Below are 20000 nucleotides of genomic sequence, written 5' to 3'. Positions count from 1 at the left end.
CTCTTTTTCTTCTTCCATTCTTCCCTTTCCTTCTCCTCTTCCTCTTCCTTCTCCTCTTCCTCTTCCTTCTCCTCTTCCGTCTCCTCTTCTTCTCTTCCTCTTCCTTCTCCTCTTCCTCTCCTTCACTTCCCTCCCTCCTTCCCCTCCTCCTCTTCCTCTCTATACTCTCCTCCTCTTCTTCCTTCCTTCCCTTCTATTCATCTCGTTTATCCTCCTTCCTCCTCCTTTCCCTTCTCTTCCTCATGATTTGTTTGGGTATGAAGTGACCACCTACGTGTGTGTGTGTGTGTGTGTGTGTGTGTGTGCGAAATATCACGCTGGGAAGGGAAGCGTCAAAATTGCGCAAGATAAAAAAAAAATCGTATATGTTTTCATTTTGTCTCTTGTCGCGAACTGTCTGCTACGAAACGTCTCCACTTGCCTTCGCACCCTGGAGAGGAGGAGGAGGAGGAGGAGGAGGAGGAGGAGGAGGAGGAGGTACACAACATGTCTTCCAAGTAAAATATTTTCCCCTGGTAACAAGACACAAGGAAGAAAGACTGGGTGCTTCTTCTTCACCTCCTCCTCCTCCTCCTCCTCCTCCTCCTCCTCCTCCTCCTCCTCCTTTCCCTTTTCACATTCGCCCTCTGTATATCTCTCTTCCTATTTCTTTCTTTCTCCCATTTTTCCTTTCTCCTTCATTTCTTCTTTCTCCTCTTTCTTCTCCTTTCTTTTTTTTCACATTCGCCTTCTGTATCCTCCTTTTCCTATTGATTTCTACTTAAGTTCCTCCCTTCTTTATCTTTCTTCTTCATTAACCCTTTCCTTATTCCCCTTTTCTTCATTCCCTTCATTCTTTCGTCATTTATCGTCCCTTCCTCTCCTTCCTTCTTTAATTCCCATATTCTCTCATTTTCCAGTTTCTTCATATTTATTTCTATTTAAGTTCCTCCCTTCTTTATCTTTCTTCTCCATTAACCCTTTCCTTATTCCCCTTTTCTTCATTCCCTTCATTCTTTCTTCATTTATCGTCCCTTCTTCTCCCTTCTTCTTTGATTCCCATATTCTCTCATTTTCCAGTTTCTTCTTATTTTCCTTTTTTTCCTCGTTCCCCTTCTGTTTCCTCATCCCTATCCCTTTCTTCTCCATCTCTAATTCTTTGCTTTCTCCATTCCTTCCGCCATCTCCTTCCCCTCCTTTGTTCTCAGCTTCTCTCCTTTCTTCTCTTCCTCTTTTTTTCTTCACCTCTGGACCTCGCACCCTACAACCCCTGACATTTATCTTCCCTCTCGCTCACTTGTCTTCTCCTTTTTTTCTTTATCTGCCCCTAGCGGTTTATGATCCTCTTTTTCCTATCTTCTTCTTGTCCTCGCATCGTCCTCAACATCTCCCCTTTTTCTAGTCCTTGGTGTTCGTATCTTCTCCAAAATGACTTCTTACCCTTCTTCATCTTTTAGCTTCCTTGAACCTTCTTTTCCATTTCCTTTATTTCCCTTTTTTTTTATTTCCGTCTTTTTCTTTTCTTCATTTTTTTTCATATCTTTCCTTTTTCTTTCTCTTCTTCTGTCCTCTTCGCTTTTTTCATTTTTACCTTTTCTAAAATTAACTCTCCTATTCTTTTGCACTCTCCCTTTCTGTTATTTTCCACCTGCCCTTTTCTTTTCTTCATCCCCTCTAATACCTGCAATAACTATCTTCTATCTCCTCCAAACCACCTCCTTATCCCTCTTTATATTATTTTTTCTTCCTCCTCTCTTCATCCTCTAATGTCCCCTTCTTCCTATCTTCACTTCATGTCTTTCTACACCTCTCTTGCCTTCGTCCTGGCAATACCTATCTTTTAAAATGCCTCCTTAACCTTCTTTATCCTCCTGTTTCATGGTGGTGCTTTCATTTCAGTCCTCCTCCGTTATTTTCATGCTAATTTTCCTTCTGTACTTGCTAACCGTTGCTCCCTCGGCCCCTCTGCACAAGGTTAGGTACTGAAGGTTCCCTCTATGCTGTCCAACTTACTAATTCAAGAGTTAAGTACCATTCACTCTTTCGTCTGTTTCTGTATTTCCTCTTTCTCTAATTAAACTCTTTCAGACACTTCATTTATTTATTCAGTGTGTTTTTCTTTGTGAGGTTGTGTGTTCATTTTTTTTTCCCTTTTTCTTCTTTCTTCTTTCCCCTCTCTTCCTGTCTATCCTTCTCATCTTATTCTTTTTCACCTTTAATTCCTTTCCCCTTCTTTTCTTTTCTATTAACTCTTTCCCTATGCCCTCCTCTCCTTCATTCACCTCATCTCTCATTCTTGCTGGATTTTTCCTTATATATATTGTTTAACTTTTGGTCTATCTGCCTAACCTCAAGAAAATCCCACTGTCCTTTCTCTCCTCTCACCTTCCGTCTCGTATCCCACCTTTAATCACCTAGTTCACTTCCCCTCTTAGTCACAATCCTCTTCAGCTGTTTGTAAGTCGTATGTCTGTCTGCCTTATCCTAACAAAACCCTTCTCTCCTCCACTACCCATCAGCCTCCGTTTCCGATCTCCCATCCTTATTCATTCATCTCCCTTCCCTTCCTCTTCGCCACAACCCTTCTGAGCAGTTTATCATTTTCCTGGTCTGTTTCCTCTACTACATTCCTTCACTTTCCATCACACTCCTTTTCCTATCCCACCCTTATCCATTCCTCTCCCTCCCCTATGCCCCACAATCCCCCTGAGCTGTTGATAAGTTGTGAATTGCCATGATTATGTTTAACTTTCTCGGGTAAAAAACGGAGGAGCAGGAGGAAGAGATGGATGTTTATGGAAAGTCTCAGGTACTTTACATTTTTGGGAGCGGCTCAAGGGGAAAGTTAAGACAGACAAAGGGGATGGGATTAGGAATTTTAAGACTTGCCGAATGAGAATTTATTTGCATACCTTTAAGGGCGAGGGACAGGGAGAGTGAGGAGAGGAAAGAGAGAAGATAGAGAATTGAATTGCAAGAGAGGCATGAAAGGAGACTAAAAATGCGAGTGGAAAATGATGAAACAGCTGTTATAGTAGAAAGGAAGAAGAAAGAGAGGACGAGAAGTATAAAACCCCACCTGGAATCTGTAGTGCAGTTCTGGCTCCGTAATTGCAAGAATCAAGTTCAGCGACGCGCTTCAACAAAGGTTCACGGGCTCAGTCGTGTGAAGAATGACTCAAGCGACTCAGTCTGTTAACGCTGGAAAAGAAACTCGTTCGTGGAAATAGGATTCAGGTCTTCCAGTACCTGAAGTTTAGTAACATTGATTATTCCATTTTTTTAACCCGAAACTAACTCAAGAAATATAATTAATGGAGTACTGATTCAAGCGAGGCGATTTAGTGGTTATCTGCAGGATATTTTTTTTCCTCATATACCGAATTATCCGCCAGTGGAACAACCATCCTGCAGAAGTAGTAATTCCGAAAAACAGAATTTCCTTTAAAATCACATTGACCGTTGCATCGTAGCGTTAGGACTAAACTGAACGCATGAAATAAAGTGACTGTCGAGCTTATCAAACCACCAGAGCGAGCAGCGTCGTGATGAACCTACAGACTTTTTTTTGCCTGTCTTTCCATGCGTCCTCCTCTACTTCCCGCCACTGGGCAACCCGTTTTTAATATCTACGGTCATATAGGAGAGTTGTGTACCCATCTCTCTCTCTCTCTCTCTCTCTCTCTCTCTCTCTCTCTCTCTCTCTCTCTCTCTCTCTCTCTCTCTCTCTCTCTCTCTCTCTCTCTCTCTCTCCCCTCCCTGACCTTTCTCCATTCTCTCCCAAAATCATATTAGACTTCCCCCTCACTCTCTCCCTCCCTTCCTCCCTCCCTTTCCTTTTTTCTCTATATCCCCGCCTCCTCCCACGCCTTGACCTCTCCCTCCTCATCTCTCCCCCTCTACTTCCTCCCTCCCTCCTCTCTCTTCCCTCCATTTAATACCTCCTTCCCTCCCGTTCTCTCCCGTCGTCTCAACAAGAGAAGCGTCTGTGTAACTTTATGATGTTTTCTTTTCTTTTTTACTTTTTTTTCAAGTTATTAAGTGATGCATTTTTTCCTCACTAGATATTTCACTATTACGGTTAGGTTAGGTTAGGTTAGGGTAGTAGTAGTAGTAGTAGTAGTAGTAGTAGTAGTAGTAGTAGTAGTAGTAGTAGTAGTAGTAGCTATCATGCACCAGATAACTTTTAATTTCTATACATAGGCACAATTCTATTCGTCATTTTCAGTTATATAATTCTACAATCATTTTTTTTTTTCCACTGTACATTTCTCCTTTATTTCCTTCCTTTCTCCCCCTTATGCCTCTCCTCCTCCTTTACTAATTTTTCTTCTGCATCTATTATTTCATTTCCTCTTTTTCCTTCCCGTAATCTCCCTCTTTGTTCTCCTCCCCTTTCCTATTCTCTTATGCTTTTCCATATTTTCCATTCTTCCATCCTACTGCTTTCTATTCTTCCATCCTTTCTGCTTTCTATTCTTCCATCCTCCTGCTTTCCATTCTTCCATCCTTTCTGCTTTCTATTCTTCCATTCTTTCTGCTTTCTATTCTTCCATCCTCCTGCTTTCCATTCTTCCATCCTTTCTGCTTTCTATTCTTCCATTCTTCTGCTTTCTATTCTTCCATCCTTTCTGCTTTCTATTCTTCCATTCTTCTGCTTTCTATTCTTCCATCCTTTCTGCTTTCTATTCTTCCATCCTTTCTGCTTTCTATTCTTCCATCCTTTCTGCTTTCTATTTTTCCATTCTTCTGCTTTCTATTCTTCCATCCTTTCTGCTTTCTATTCTTCCATTCTTCTGCTTTCTATTCTTCCATCCTTTCTGCTTTCTATTCTTCCATCCTTCTGCTTTCTATTCTTCCATCCTTTCTGCTTTCTATTCTTCCATTCTTTCTGCTTTCTATTCTTCCATCCTTTCTGCTTTCTATTCTTCCATCCTTTCTGCTTTCTATTCTTCCATTCTTCTGCTTTCCATTCTTTCCATTCTTCTGCTATTCCATCCTTTTATTTTCCATCACCATTCATCTCCTTTCTTTATTCTCCTCTTGTCCTTATCCTCCTCCTTCATCATCCCTGTTTTTGTGTCTATATCTCTTTCTCATCTTAGTTTCCCTTCTCACATATTCGCTGCTTCTTCTCTCCCCTGCTTCTCTTCCCTTCACTTTTGTTTCTCTTCTGTCACTCTTCAGTTTCGTTTTTTTCAATCTTTTTTCTTCTTCCTTCGCTTCTCTTCCTCCTCCATTTTAATTTTTGTTTTTTTTTTTATTTAATCTTCCAATCACTTCTCCGTTCCTGCTTTCGTTTGCTCTTTCTCTTTTTTTATCTTCTGTTCTCATATTTAATCATCTTTTAGTTTCTTTTTTTTCCACATTTTTTCATTTCTGTTTATCGGGTTATTTTTCTTTTCTGATTTCTTGATGTTGTTGTTGTTTTTATTGTTGTTGTTTTCCTCCTCCGCCATATCATCCTCCTCCTCATATTCGTCCTCCTCCTCCTTCTCCTCCTCCTCCTCCTCGTCTTCCTCCTCTTCTTCAGTGTACCACTTTGTTTACTCTTATTTCTTGATCCAAAAAATACCTCTTGACCTCCATAAGTGCGTGCGTGCGTGTGTGTGTGTGTGTGTGTGTGTGTGTGTTTAATTTTATAGTGAGCTGCTGTATGTTCTCCTAAGTATACCTTGAAAAATACATAACAAACATCAACCTTTTCGTTACGTCCGCGTGTGTTTAATCTTCCGCGAATGTGTTTGTCTGACAGAGAGGATGATAATTTTTCCTTCCTTTAACATCAAACATTCACACGCCTCCGACTCTTTTGTTTTTGTTTTCCGCGATTCTTGTGCTGTTTTATATTTTACCGGAGCTCATTTACGAGGAAAACAAAATCAAGTAGACATCAACATCGTATACAGCGTACTGGTGGCTTCGTTCAATCACATCAGTCATTCATGTCTTATACTTGTTTCTTGTCTCCCCAATTCATCCGTCCACTCTCACTCCCTCCCTCGTTCACTCAGTCTAGTTCTCCCACTATCTTTTTCTATCCCCATCTCTCTCCTTTCCTCCAATTTGTCCTCTTACCCTCCTCTACTCTACCCTGCACCATCCCTTCCTTTCCCTCTTTTTTTACCATCCCATCTCTCTCCTTTCCTCTATCTTGCATCCTCTTCCTTTCTCTTACCATCCACTATCCCTTTCTTTCCTATTTTAATTTTTATCTTCCGCCTTTCTATCCTCTCCTTTTATCTTGCATCCTCTACCTCCTTCTTACCATCTCTTCTTCACTCAGTATTATTTTTCATCTCCTTGCCTGCTTCCTTTCCTTCAGTCTACCCTCCTTCCCTTCTTTGCTCTGTCATTCATTATTCATTCATTCCTCAAAACCTTCCTTGTATCCTCCCGAAATTGACCTCTCTTTTTGGCCATTCCCTTGACCGCTTTTCAGGAGCAGTAAGTAGCGGGCTTTTTTTTTATATTTTTCTTTTCGCCCTTGAACTGTCTCCTTAGCTGTAAGAAAAAAAAATAAAAATCACCAGCTCTTCTGTTGTTTCCTTCACTTTGCATTCCCTTCCCTTCTTTTCTCCGTCTGTTGCCGTCTCCTCGTTTCACAGTACTCTCTTTGTGTTCCCCTCCCCCTCCTCTCCTCCAGTCCTCCTCCTCCCCTCTCCCTCCAGTAGAATGCATATATGTTTGTTGTATTCGAGTTCATTTTAACTAATAACAGGTAGACAGATTATATTTATGCATCTACACTTTTATTAATCCCGAGAGTTAAATTACAAAAATCTACTCTGAATTCACTGACGGTTCCAGACAGCTTTCCGTTTCACTTCGTTGCATTGCGGTAATTAAAAAAAAAGTAGAGTGTGGTGTTTTACGTTGTTTCATTTCGTTGCATTCCGGAAATAACAAAAAGTAGAGTGGGTATTTTATCTTGTATCATGGCTGCGTCTGAAAAGTTGAGATTCGTTGGCAAATATTCGACTTTTGACACGAATGCAAATGGAACAGGTAATGGAAGTGGGTAGCGTCCCTGACAACGAATCTGCGGGCCAGGGTTCGCATCCCGGCCTGGGCAGTCGGCGTGCAGCCTTCCCAGTACCACCTGTGTCGGGGTAAGGGTTCTCACCACCTGTGTCGGGGTAAGGGTTCTCACCACCTGTGTCGGGGTAAGGGTTCTCACCACCTGTGTCGGGGTAAGGGTTCTCACCACCTGTGTCGGGGTAAGGGTTCTCACCACCTGTGTCGGGGTAAGGGTTCTCACCACCTGTGTCGGGGTAAGGGTTCTCACCACCTGTGTCGGGGTAAGGGTTCTCACCACCTGTGTCGGGGTAAGGATTCTCTCCACCTGTGTCGGGGTAAGGATTCTCTCCAGCTGTGTCGGGGTAAGGATTCTCTCCACCTGTGTCGGGGTAAGGATTCTCTCCACCTGTGTCGGGGTAAGGATTCTCTCCACCTGTGTCGGGGTAAGGATTCTCTCCACCTGTGTCGGGGTAAGGATTCTCTCCAGCTGTGTCAGGTGATTCTCTCCACCTGTGTCGGGGTAAGGGGTCTCTCCACCTGTGTCGGGGTAAGGATTCTCTCCAGCTGTGTCGGGGTAAGGATTCTCTCCACCTGTGTCGGGGTAAGGGGTCTCTCCACCTGTGTCGGGGTAAGGGGTCTCTCCACCTGTGTCGGGGTAAGGGTTCTCTCCACCTGTGTCGGGGTAAGGATTCTCTCCACCTGTGTCAGGGTCTCTCCACCTGTGTCGGGGTAAGGGGTCTCTCCACCTGTGTCGGGGTAAGGATTCTCTCCAGCTGTGTCGGGGTAAGGGGTCTCTCCACCTGTGTCGGGGTAAGGATTCTCTCCAGCTGTGTCGAGGTAAGGGGTCTCTCCAACGTTGTCAGAATGTCGTACTCAGCATCTTAAGTTTGCCGATTTCCTACCCAAAACCTGTCTCCTCCACCCCAATAACTGTCTCATTTATAATTATTGTTAAAAATGGTTAATTATTGGTGTTTCTTGGCAATAGTTATGAGACGGAAACCGGTAAGTACAATGCTTTGAGTTCGATAACCTGGCAACGATGATTCTCTCCCACCACATGCTAATTAAAAGGGCCAAAGGAATGGATGAGCATCGCCGCCTCGCGTAGCTATAGTGTATGCCCACAACTTCATCCTTACCTTTACAGTGAAATTAAAGTCTTGTCATGGCTCCGTCCGTACGCAAAGATTTAATACGCGGCGAAATACTGAGAATATCCTGACATGCTCCCTCCTTTGAGACAAGTGATATTGGCCCAGACAGGTTCGGTTCTAGAGTCACTCCCATCAACCTCTTTCGGCCACCTCTTCGGATTCTTTACAGGAGCAGCGAGTAGCGGGCTTTTTTGTATTGTTTCCTTTTTTTGTGTGCCCTTGTGCTGTCTCCTTTGCTGTAAAAAAAATAAAGGACACGCTTTTCTTTTATTTTCCTCATTCTCGTAAAAGAAAAAAATCATTCAAGGGAAGTTAGCACAGTCCAGTTATAGACCAGATATAGACGCTCTTTTTTCGTGTGTGTGTGTGTGTGTGTGTGTGTGTGTGTGTTACCAATCCTTAATTAACTATCGTCCTCCCACCTTTTCCCATCTCTTGTCGGGGTTGCTGCGTATGACCCGCCTTTTCCATTCCGTCCTAGCGTGCCTCTTGTTACACGTTACCCCTTTCTCTTGCTGTTCTCTCATACGACCCGTCCTTCTCTCTTTTGATCCTTCCTCCTCTTCTGACCTTCAATGTCATTCTCGTTCGTCTTTCACCAGCACGCTTCTCCTCTTTCCTCATTCCATATTCTTGCTAATATATTTTTTTTTACAACTAAGGAGACAGCTCAAGGGCACACAAAAAAAGGAAACAATAATAAAAAAAGCCCGCTACTCGTTGCTCCTAAAAAATAAAATCAAAAGAGATGGCCGAAAGAGAGGTCAATTTCGGGAGGAGATATAGTCGCCTCTCTTGTATATACTAAGTGTCAGGTAGATAGATACACGGAATATATGTGAACCTGCGAGTATCACCGAATTTCAACTAACCAGAAGCTAGGCAGGTGCAAAGTCCAGAATAGAGCGTTATTGTATGAGCTTTAGGTAGATGTACGTATATGAATCTACGACATATGGGAAACTTTTACGTAGACGCGACTTAGGTAATTCAAATCCTGCGTGAAATAAGAACTATCCGTACTTGAAATCAATGCAGTCATCCATTATAGAAACTTGATGAAATACAGAAAAGAAAAACTAACTTAAGGGACCTACTATTATCTACTCACACAAAACACACACACAAATAACAAACAAACAAACACACACAAACAACACTATCAAATCCCCAACACACACACACACACACACACACACACACACACACACACACACAGAGGCCAGGTAGGTACACAGATTAATATATCCTGCTATTTCACTCACCTGTCGCCTCTCTCCCTACACCTGGCCTTCCCCGCAGCCTCAGAACAACCTCGGGGGCACCAGCCACCTGACCCTGACATCACCTGCAAAAAGAAAAATGAATCACTTTACCTTTAACCCCCCCTGACCCCTTCCTCACCCTCCCCCCTTCACCTGCCTGCATTCACCTAGGAGACACCTCTCTTTTTTTATTTCTCTCCTCGCCTCGTACCGCGTCGGGGTGGAATACTGTGTTACCGTATTCCCGATATTCACCAATTCCCAGTATTCCTGTATTCCGGTGAAGGACGAGAGCGTGTTTTTGTTTGTTTTTTTTTTTTTAGGATCGTGTGTGTGTGTGGGGGGATTGGGGGAGGATATGTGGTGGTGAGGGAGGTGGTTCTGTGTGGTGGGGGGAGGTGTGTGTGTGTGTGTGTGTGTGTGTGTGTGTGTGTGTGTGTGTGTGTGTCATGCATTGTGTTGCCTATCGTTTATTTTTATTGGTGAGTGTATATTTTATTATGTTGTCTGTGGTTTTCTATTGCGTTATGGTCGTTTATTAGATTAAGCTTTATGTGGTGGACACTGTCTCCGTTTATTGTTTATTTTTATTTTTGTTTGATCTATTTTGTATTTGTCTTGTATTATGGGTGAATTTTCTTTTCATATTTCTTTGTTTTTTTCATTCCCTTCTTACTTCATCTACTTTTTTATTATTTTCTACGTAAATGTAAAAAATACCACGACAGCTTAGATTTAATTCGTTTTGTGTACTACCTCTCGCATTCAGTTTCCTTACAACGATACATCTTGCACACAGTATAACCGTATCTCGCCTTCCTCCGCTATAGTGCATTCTACGGTTGGTAATATTCTATCTATACACACAATGGTGACCTCATTAGTGCCACGACTATTTCCACATGTGTCAGTGTTTCCTCTGAGTCCAAATGTTACTTTCCTATATACCCATTTTTGTGTGCGTGAATTACGAAACTTTTACGTTGATTTATGTAAGGGAGTGAATCTGATACACCATTTGCGATCGTGAGGAAAAATGTGTAAAACTGGTGCTTTTTTTAAAATTTTGAGACAGATAGATAGACAGACAAACACAGACAGGCAGACAGACAGACAGATAGATAGACAGACAAACACAGACAGGCAGACAGACAGACAGATAGATAGACAGACAAACACAGACAGGCAGACAGACAGACAGATAGATAGACAGCTAGATACACAAACACACAGAGAAAGACAAACAAATAGATAAACAGGCAAGCAGATAGATATACAAAATCAGGGAGGCACAGACAGACAAACAAACAGACAAATAGAGACAGAGACAGACAGACAGACAGAAATAGACAGACAGGCAAGCAGATGAACACAGGAAGGCAGGAGACAGACATACATACATACAGACAGACAGAGAAACAGACAGGCAGGCAAACAGGCAAGCAGATGAACACGGGAAGGCAGGAGGCAGACAGACAGACAGACAGACAGACAGACATTGGCAGAGTTTTCCTTTTCTCTTTTTGCATGAACTGGAGAAAGACAGAAAGGACAAAAATAATCCGAATGGCGAGGAAATTGAGTCGACATGAACGATGCCCCGAATTGGTGGTGATGGTGATGACGATGGTGATGGCGAGGCGAGGAAAAGAAAGTGACGGACGGTGATGGTGATGGTGATGACAAGGCGAGGAGTGAAAGTGAGGGACGAAGAGGGTGAGAGTGACTTGGTGGCGGTAGAGAAGGGAGAAGAGAGAGAGAGAGAGGACGCGACCCTGTGACCCAGTGAAGGAAAACAAAATATCTCGCCTTTCCATTTTGAAGTTTTTGAAAGAGAAACAAAATCACGGAGGACGAAAGAAAACAAAAAGCCTTGTTTATGGCGCTGACTAATATGTTGACACGCTCCGCCGTCAAGTTTTCTTTTTCTTTCCTCTCGTCGCTAAGCTTTCGGGAATTGAGGACAGAGCTATCTAGCCTGCAGGAACACGAGGGATAATGGCTCTCTTAATGCCCACACGTCCTCCAGCTTGTCTCTCTTTCCTCGAGGCAAATTTTAAAACCGGAATAAAATGCTTCGTGATGTTATTTTCTCTCACTATCGGTTCTGTCACTTCCCTCAGGAGATCGGAGTGGAAAAATGTCATAAATTCCTTGTTTTTATGTTCGTATCGCCATGTTTTGCTTCATTGCTACTAAAGAAAACTGTTATGCGCCGTATGGTAATAAAAAAAATGTTTGGATTTATAATAACTTCCTCTTCAGCGTAACGGGATACAGGAAAAATATTAGAGTTGAATAAAGAATACCTCTCCCTTATATTTGTATCCCTTATTTTGTACGTGAATAGGAGCACATAAGGAAAGGAAAATACCCTCTTACTCCTCCTGAAATAGAACAACAGTGGCCTGGCAGGGAAGGTGTCTGTCGTGTTTAAGAACCCGAATAATTTGTTTGCTTGGAAAGGCAGGAAGGGAGTGATTGCATATTTTTGTTTGGCTTTAGTCCTATTTCCATTTGGCGTGTGTGTGTGTGTGTGTGTGTGTGTGTGTGTGTGTGTGTGTGGGTGTGTGTGTGTGTGTGGGTGTGGGTGGGTGGGTGTCAATCAGTTAATCAGTCAGTCAGTCAGTCAATCAGTCAGTTAGTCAGTCAGTCAGTCTGTTACACCGTCTATCTTGTTTTAATGTCTGTCTGTCTGTCTGCCTATCTGCCTTTCTCTTTTCTATGTGTTGTCTGTTCTGCTTTGCCTCATTTATTTTTTATTTTCTCATTCTTCACCATTTCTTTACTTTTACTTCTTTTTTCTGTGTTTTTTGGTGTTTTATCTTTTGTCTTGCCCGTTTTAAACCTCTTTTTTACTCCTTTACTTTTCTTCTTTCTTTTCTTCTGTGTCTTTTTCCTTACGCTTTCTTCACTCTTTCTTTACTTCTATTTATTCTTTCTATCCCCTTGCTGTCTTTCACCTTCATCCTCCTGTCTTTTTTTTCTGTGTATTCTCTTTTTCCCTGCCTATCGATTACCCTTAACCTCCTGTCTCCCCCATGCAGAGGTGGAGGCGGCCTTCCGTGAGGGTCGCATCGCCAGTCTGATCGGTGTGGAGGGCGGACACGCCATACAGAACTCCCTGGGCGTGCTGCGGGCGCTTCGAGACCTGGGCGTGCGCTACCTCACCCTCACACACACCTGCAGCACGCCGTGGTGAGTGACGCTCCTCTACATACCTGATTGTTACCTGTGCATTCCCCACCTTCAGACACACCTGTACCCACCTCTACGTTAACCCGGCCGCTGCGATTGGCACGGATTTGGCCTTCACTGGTAGCCTGGTAACATGTACTCCCAGGTCTTTCTCAGCCTCTGTGGTGGATAGTGGAGTGTTTCCCATGTGGTATTGGTGTGCTGGATATCCCTTCACTGGTAGCCTGGTAACATGTACTCCCAGGTCTTTCTCAGCCTCTGTGGTGGATAGTGGAGTGTTTCCCATGTGGTATTGGTGTGCTGAATATCCCTTCACTGGTAGCCTGGTAACATGTACTCCCAGGTCTTTCTCAGCCTCTGTGGTGGATAGTGGAGTGTTTCCCATGTGGTATTGGTGTGCTGGATATCCCTTCACTGGTAGCCTGGTAACATATACTCCTAGGTCTTTCTCAGCCTCTGTGGTGGATAGTGGAGTGTTTCCCATGTGGTATTGGTGTGCTGGATATCCCTTCACTGGTAGCCTGGTAACATGTACTCCCAGGTCTTTCTCAGCCTCTGTGGTGGATAGTGGAGTGTTTCCCATGTGGTATTGGTGTGCTGGATATCCCCTCCCAAGGTGCAGGACTTTACATTTTTTCTTCATTGAATCGTAGCAGACACATTTGTTCCATTCCTATAGCTTGGTGATGTCTTTTGTAGGAAATCCGCAGTTAAGGGGTTAACTTACCCTCACTCACACTCCAGAACGCTACATGTTAACTTATACTTACACACGCGGGCAGCACGCTACTCACCTGTTTGTTAGCTGATCCTCACACACCTGTTTTTACCTGTGTTGGTTCCCCTTACACACACCTGTTCTTACCTGCTTGTTGGTTCACCCTCACACACACCTTTTCCCGTTTGTATATTGCTTCATACTCACGCATACTAGTTCATACCTCTGTGTTACCTAACCCACACACCTGTACAAAACTGTATATCATCACCTCCTCCTCACATACATCTGTTCACACCTGTATTTCACCTCACCCTCACACACACCTGCTGCACGCCATGGTGAGTGCTTACCTTCCTCGTGCCTGTTAATTCATTACCGCATTTGTTGTGTAGAGAGAGGAGCAACAGAGTGAAGGTAGAGAAGAGGGAAGGCAAGAATTAAATAGCAATACAAGGGTTGAAAAGAAGGAAGGAAAGGAGAGAGACTATTTTTACATAATCCATTCGCTCTCTTGGTAAGCGCTTATCTGCACACATACACACCTGTTGCACACCTTTAACTTACCTGCGCCTCAATAGATGTCTCGTGGCCCTCAGTAACTTCACATTTGCTTTTTTTATTGCGTCATGGTAACACACACACACACACACACACACACACACACACACACACACACACACACACACACACAAAGCATGAAGAAGGGACAAAATATCAATAAAACACAAAAATAACCGAAGTACACAGATATTAATGAAAATAAATAAAATAATCCTTAAAGCAACAAAACAACAACAACAACAACAACAACAACACATACACCGACCTTGGCCTGGAGACCCTCAAGGCTGGCTCTCCACGGTACTTAAAGATGACTTGGGAACCTCGTCTTTAAGCCCTCCTTCAGGTAGCCCATACACCCCAACCCCCCTGCCCCTGCCCCCCTGTCTCTCCCCCCAACCCCTGACATACCCCCCACGCACACCCCAGCCCCTGACACCCCTGCTCCTCATTCTCCTGCCCTTGACACCCCTGACTTACACACCCCATCCCTTGCCAGAATTGCCCCCCACACACACCCCAGCCCCCACACCTCTGCCCCCCCTCACTCACCTGCCCCCTAAATCCCAGTCCCGTCCCAACCTTACGCCGATTTTTTACAGCAAAGGGGACAGTTCAAGGGCAAAAAAAAAAGGAAATAAGAATAAAAAAAAAGCCCGCTACTCACTGTTCCTTGCTTCACGTCAGCCCCAATCACCACCCGGCGCCATTTATTTTTTTACATACTAATGAATCCCTTCCCATATCCACCTCAGCCCCACTTCTATCATACTTAAGTTCTCTTAGTTGTTGCAAGCACCCCCACCCAATCTTCCTTCAACACTTCCCCAGCCTCATTTCTAACCCACACTAACTCAAAACACAGCCTTTAATCTCCTCCAGGCCCACATGAGCCCCACCCCAATTCCAAACCCAAGCAAGGCGAAAATTAAAGTTACCCTTCCGATGAACCACCTCACCCCGTGTTTGTCTTCCCATCCTCAACCCAGTCCTTCCCCAGCCTCCTTCATCCCCCCAGCCCCATCACTCCTCCCCACAGCCTTACTTGAGTCTCCCTAACTTTGTCCCCTAGCACCCCAGCACCTTCCCCAGCCCCACTCGACTCTCCCCAACTTCCTCAAGCCGCCCCCTGCCCGACCTTCCTCCTTACCCATGCCCGTCTGCTCACGACACACGCCTCCCATTTCATCTCTAGCAACATGACACCCCCACAGACTCAACTAATCCTTCCTAAGCCAAATCCAGCATCCTTCAGCCTCCCGTAGCATCCCCCCGGTAACCCCCCCGGTACCAGCCCATCAGCTCCACGCACCTCCACACACCTCCTCCTGCCCCCACCCCCACCCCCGGGACACACGCAGACATATCCTCTGCGTCTGATACTCGTAATTGGTGATCTTGTCCTCGACCTGACGCGCCTGAACCGGGGAACGACGCTAATTGACGCACGCCCACGCGCCCGCACGCCCTCACGCTCCCGAGATGCGTCTGTCAGGCCCCTCACCGCTGTCTCCTTTTCCTCTTCCCTTTCCTTCTCCACTTTTTGGCCAGTAATTAGGACTCCATTCGCTGCCATGATTCCTCTTTCCCCTTTTCCTCCATGTTCCTCTTCCTTTTCCTCTCTCCTTCTTCCTCTTCCCTTTCCTTTTCCTCTTCCTCTTCTCCTCCCGTTTCTCACTCTCCTTCATCCTTACTCTCATTCTCAATATCCTTGCCACTAATGAGAACTTCCTCTTTTTCCCCCTCTTCCTCTTTCTCTTCCTCTTCCTCTTCTTCATCTTCTTTCTCTTCCCCTTCCACTACTTTGCCCTCCCCTCTCCTCTCTCTACCGTTAATCAGCCCTTCTGTTGCTTCTCTTCTTCCTCTTCCTTTTAATTTATCTATCTCTCTTCCTCTTCACTCCCTTTCCCATTTTCTTTTTCTCCCCTTCTTCCATCTTGTCAATCATGTCTTCCACCTGTCCTCTCCCTCCTCCACCTTCCCTTCATCATTTAGCCCTTCCGTTGCTGTCGCCCACCTCCTTCCTCTCCCCTCCCCTCGTCTTCGCCTTCCTCTTTCCTCCCCCTCTCCGGCATTTACCCTCTCCGTTGCTATCACCCATATCCTTCCTCTCCCCTTCCTCTTGTCTTCTCCTTCCTCCTCCTCCTCCTCCTCCTCCTCTTCAGCACTTACCCTTCTCCTGCTCTCCTCTTCCTCTTCCTCTCCCTTCACCTCCCTGCCAGAATGCGACGGGCGGGCGCAATATTCGCCTCTTTTAGGACTCCTCCCTCCTCTTCCCCTATACCCTCTCCCTTCCATTTCCTCCCCTCTGCCTTTCCTCCCCTTCCCTCCTCTCCCTATCCTCTCCCTTCCATTTCCTCCCCTCTGCCTTTCCTCCCCTTCCCTCCTCTCCCTATCCTCTCTTTTCCATTTCCTCCCCTCTCCCTTTCCCCCCCTTCCCTGCCAGGCGGTGAGGGGTGCGGGCCAATATTCTCACCTGTCTGTGTCTGCCGGGGACGCGAAGGTGTGAGTGACGCGATGCCCCCCCCTCCCCGCCGCTCCAGGTGTTCCCCGTCACGTCAACACACTCGTCACGGGACTCACAGCGATGGCGGGACGCAGAGGAGGGCGATGCAGGCGTGTCTCGTCATGTTTCACTCCAGCACGTCGCCGCCACGCAGGGCCTAAGGGACATATTCTTAAACATTTCGTCGCCCAAGCACACACATTTGATATGGCTTTCGTAGGAGCTGTAGGCCTTTCCAGGGGTAGTTCAATGACCCTGGTGATAGTTTAACCCTTCTAAACCCCGAACCCCAAAAAACAATCTCTAAAATTCGATTGATCATGTTTTCATCCTTTGCAAATAGCTGATGTGGGTGTTGGTAGCGTCTAAGAACACCTGAGGGTCGTATTTAAAGACACCATCGCTTCTCACATCAACTATTTCTAAAGGTCAAAGAAGAGATCAGTCGGGTTTTCATGAGTGTTTTTTATGGTTCATGGCACAGGGGAAGAGTCACACTACCACCAGGGTCATAAAACTACCCCTGGAAAGGGGTAGTTTTACCTTGACCTTATGACGTGACCCTGACCTTGAATCGCTAATATAGTCAAGTTTATCGGTTTAAAAATAGTATATATAAACATGTAAAACTGTCAGTATATGAATTTAGTTTTAATGTCACTCAAGTTAGATGCGATGGGCGTGAACAGCAAGGTCTTGGAGAGCCTTAAAAATTCCATTCAATATTGTCTCGCCGCTTGCCAGTTATGACACTTGCATCCGGTTCGGGAGCATTTTTCAATTTAACGCTCGCTGTCTCCTCCTCCTTCCGTTCCGCTGTCTCCTTCATTTTTACTCTCATTCTCAATATCCTTGCCACTAATGAGAACTTCACTTTTTCTTCCCTCTTCCTCTTTCTCTTCCTCTTCCTCTTCTTCATCCCTTCCTCTTCCCCTTCCTCTACATTGCCCTCCCCTCTCCTCTCTCTACCGTCAATGAGGCCTTCTGTTGCTTCTCTTCTTCCCCTTCCGTTTAATTTACCCATCTCTCTTCCCCTTCATTACCCCTCCTCCTTCCCCTTCACTCCCCATCCCATTTTCTTTTTCTCCCCTTCTTCCATCTTGTCTATCATGTCTTCAGTCGCTTCCACCTGTCCTTCCTTAATTCACGTCATTCGCCTCCCACCCACGCCTCTCACGACACAAGTCAGACTCTCCCAAATGACAGCACCTCAGACTCAGACAGAACTGCAAAAAGGCGCCAAAAAGTAAAATGCAGCGAAATTAATGTTGCTACCTCGGCGCCTCCCCCCCCCCCCCCCCCCCCCAACGCCCTCACACACGTCACCGCCAAACCCACCGCGCCCCGCACAAGCCCAAGAGATCTTCCCGATGATGGCAAGGTCTATTAAGCTTCAGATCTCTTTGCGTGTATATTTTTCTTTTTGTGTGTTGAAGGCAGAGCTAAATTCACACACACAAAAAAAAAACCTGTAAGCTCCTGCAAAGAGATCAAAAGTATTATCATAGTATATAGATAGGAAGATAGGCAGACAGACAGAGGTACTTAGAGAGATAAATATATAGGGAGGTAGATAGATAGATAGATAGATAGCAAATACACGTCAAAATGTATCGATGCTCCTCTCGTAAAGCGTTTGTCAGAGAATGGCGGAGAGGCAGCAGAAGGAAGGTTGGCTCAAAGTCTGCCAGTGGAGGAGTTAAAAAAAAAAGTTAATATATTGATGAAGTCGTTAGGGAGATAAGTGGAGAGTTTTGTGCGGCGGGGCCTCGGAGGGTGATTAGGAGGCGCTGCTCAAAGGGAAGGGAGCGAGGTGAACGACTGATTAGGCTCGATGTCCAAAACTTCTTCAAATCCACTTTCAACTGATTCTTCTTTTCTACACTAAAGGAAGCAGCTCAAAGGGAAAATAATGGGTAGAAAGGCCCGCTAATCACTGCTCCTATAAAAAGAACTTGCAGATAGAGAGATTGAAGATAATGATCGTAATTAATGCAGATTGGAAGAGAAAAAAAATGAGATCTGGAAAAACGATTGGCATTGATGTTAAGAATATAAAAAAGATAGATGACTGGCAAAAGAGAGGTCAGCAATTCAGGTGGAGAGGTGTCTAGATACTCTCCTCTTACTTAAAAAAAAAAACTGACATATAAGGGACGTTGGTGTAAGGTTGAAGGAAGACATTGGTACCATAAACCGTCAATAAATCTTAATATCCGGTTTTAAGAAATGGACATGATGTGGAGTTCTGATGTACGGGTATTTCCAGAAAGACTTTACGAATTTGTTTTATAAGGAAAATAATGAGGGGGTGAGGGGAGTGAGAGGACCAGTGGGAAGGTCTTTGTGGCCACTCCTCTCTACTTTATTCAGGAGGAGTAAGTAGCGGGCTTTTTTTTCATTATTGTTTTCGTTTTTTTTTACGCCCTTGAACTGTCTCCTCTGGTGTAAAAAAAAAAGGAGGTCGACGAAAAATAACAAAGGGGATAAAATTTTACGAGTCACGATCTAGATAGAATGTAAGCTAAACTAAACCTTGTGGAAGAAACGAAATCAATGAAAATAAATGAAAACAACAAACACACTAACACTAAATACTCACCCATCTATCCACTCACCCATCCATCCATCCATCCATTCATCCATCCACTCATCCATCTACCACACTTTCCCTTATTTTTTCACGTTTCCACATTTACTCGACCTTATCCACCTCGCTGCATCAAACCTATACGATCCTCACCTGCCGCCCCACCTGTCGAGCTGCTGGGTTCGTTTTCGCCTCCCCTCGCCCGCTCATGATGCACACCTGCCCTCACCTGTTCCAATAATGCGCCACTGATTGAATACCCACCTGTGTGCCCCTTGCTGCCTCTCACCTTCCCCGCTCAGCTGACTAAAAGGAAAACAGATGAAGAGGTAGATTGTAATAAACGTTAATGTTCGTGATTGATGTAACAGAAGAATAGGCAGGTAGATAGAGAGAGGAAAAGGTATTGTTATTCACTGAGATTATTTGTATAGAGAAAAATGTGAATGAAAGGTATTGATAAGAGTTGAGATAAGAAGAAAAAGGAGAGAAAAAAATAATAATAATGGGGATTGAAGTCCACTGAGAAAAACAAAAAAATATGGAGATAGTGAAGGAATATTGAATAACAGTTATTTATGGGAATGATGTAAAGTATAGAGAAACAAAGCTACCATGGAGATACCTGATGGATTGAGGTACGGTTGAGAGTGAATACATATACATAATAGAGATGAAAGACACTAATGGAGATTGATGTAGGATGCAAATAAAAGAGAGAGAGAGAGAGAGATATAGAGGGAAAAAATGGAGGTAAGGTGGGAAAAATAAGTGCAGATAAAGAGGGGTGGCAGACATTGATTGTGATTAGTGTTAAAAAGAAAGAAAAGGAAAGGAAAGAGAAAAGAAGAACTCAGGTTAAGTGGAAAAAAAAGTTGATGAAAAGATTGAAGATAAAGACTGTGTGAGGTAAAATGAAGAGAAATAGAAGTAAATAGATGAAAATAAAAGCACTGATTGTCGTTGACATAGACGAAGAGAGAAAAAAAGGAAGTCTAGCTAA

General features: G+C 44.4%; 1 protein-coding gene across 3 annotated transcripts in view; it reads left to right on the top strand.

Annotated features, from left to right (window-relative positions):
• The window catches only part of LOC126986591 (dipeptidase 1-like), a 337773-nt gene that overhangs the window by 241482 nt on the left and 76291 nt on the right, over positions 1 to 20000 (top strand). For all 3 annotated transcript variants that reach the window (XR_007739832.1, XM_050842852.1, XM_050842853.1), the window contains exon 9: positions 12469 to 12619. Coding sequence is in view for 2 of the 3 variants with exons in the window: in XM_050842852.1 (XP_050698809.1) it covers positions 12469 to 12619 (151 nt within the window). In the remaining variant the exon portion in view is untranslated. The remainder of the gene's footprint in view (positions 1 to 12468; positions 12620 to 20000) is intronic.

This window comes from Eriocheir sinensis, chromosome 62, assembly GCF_024679095.1.
Source record: "Eriocheir sinensis breed Jianghai 21 chromosome 62, ASM2467909v1, whole genome shotgun sequence".
NCBI classification, from domain to species: domain Eukaryota; kingdom Metazoa; phylum Arthropoda; class Malacostraca; order Decapoda; family Varunidae; genus Eriocheir; species Eriocheir sinensis.
Note: the sequence above shows the minus strand (reverse complement) of the source record. Positions and strands in the feature narration are given on the sequence as shown.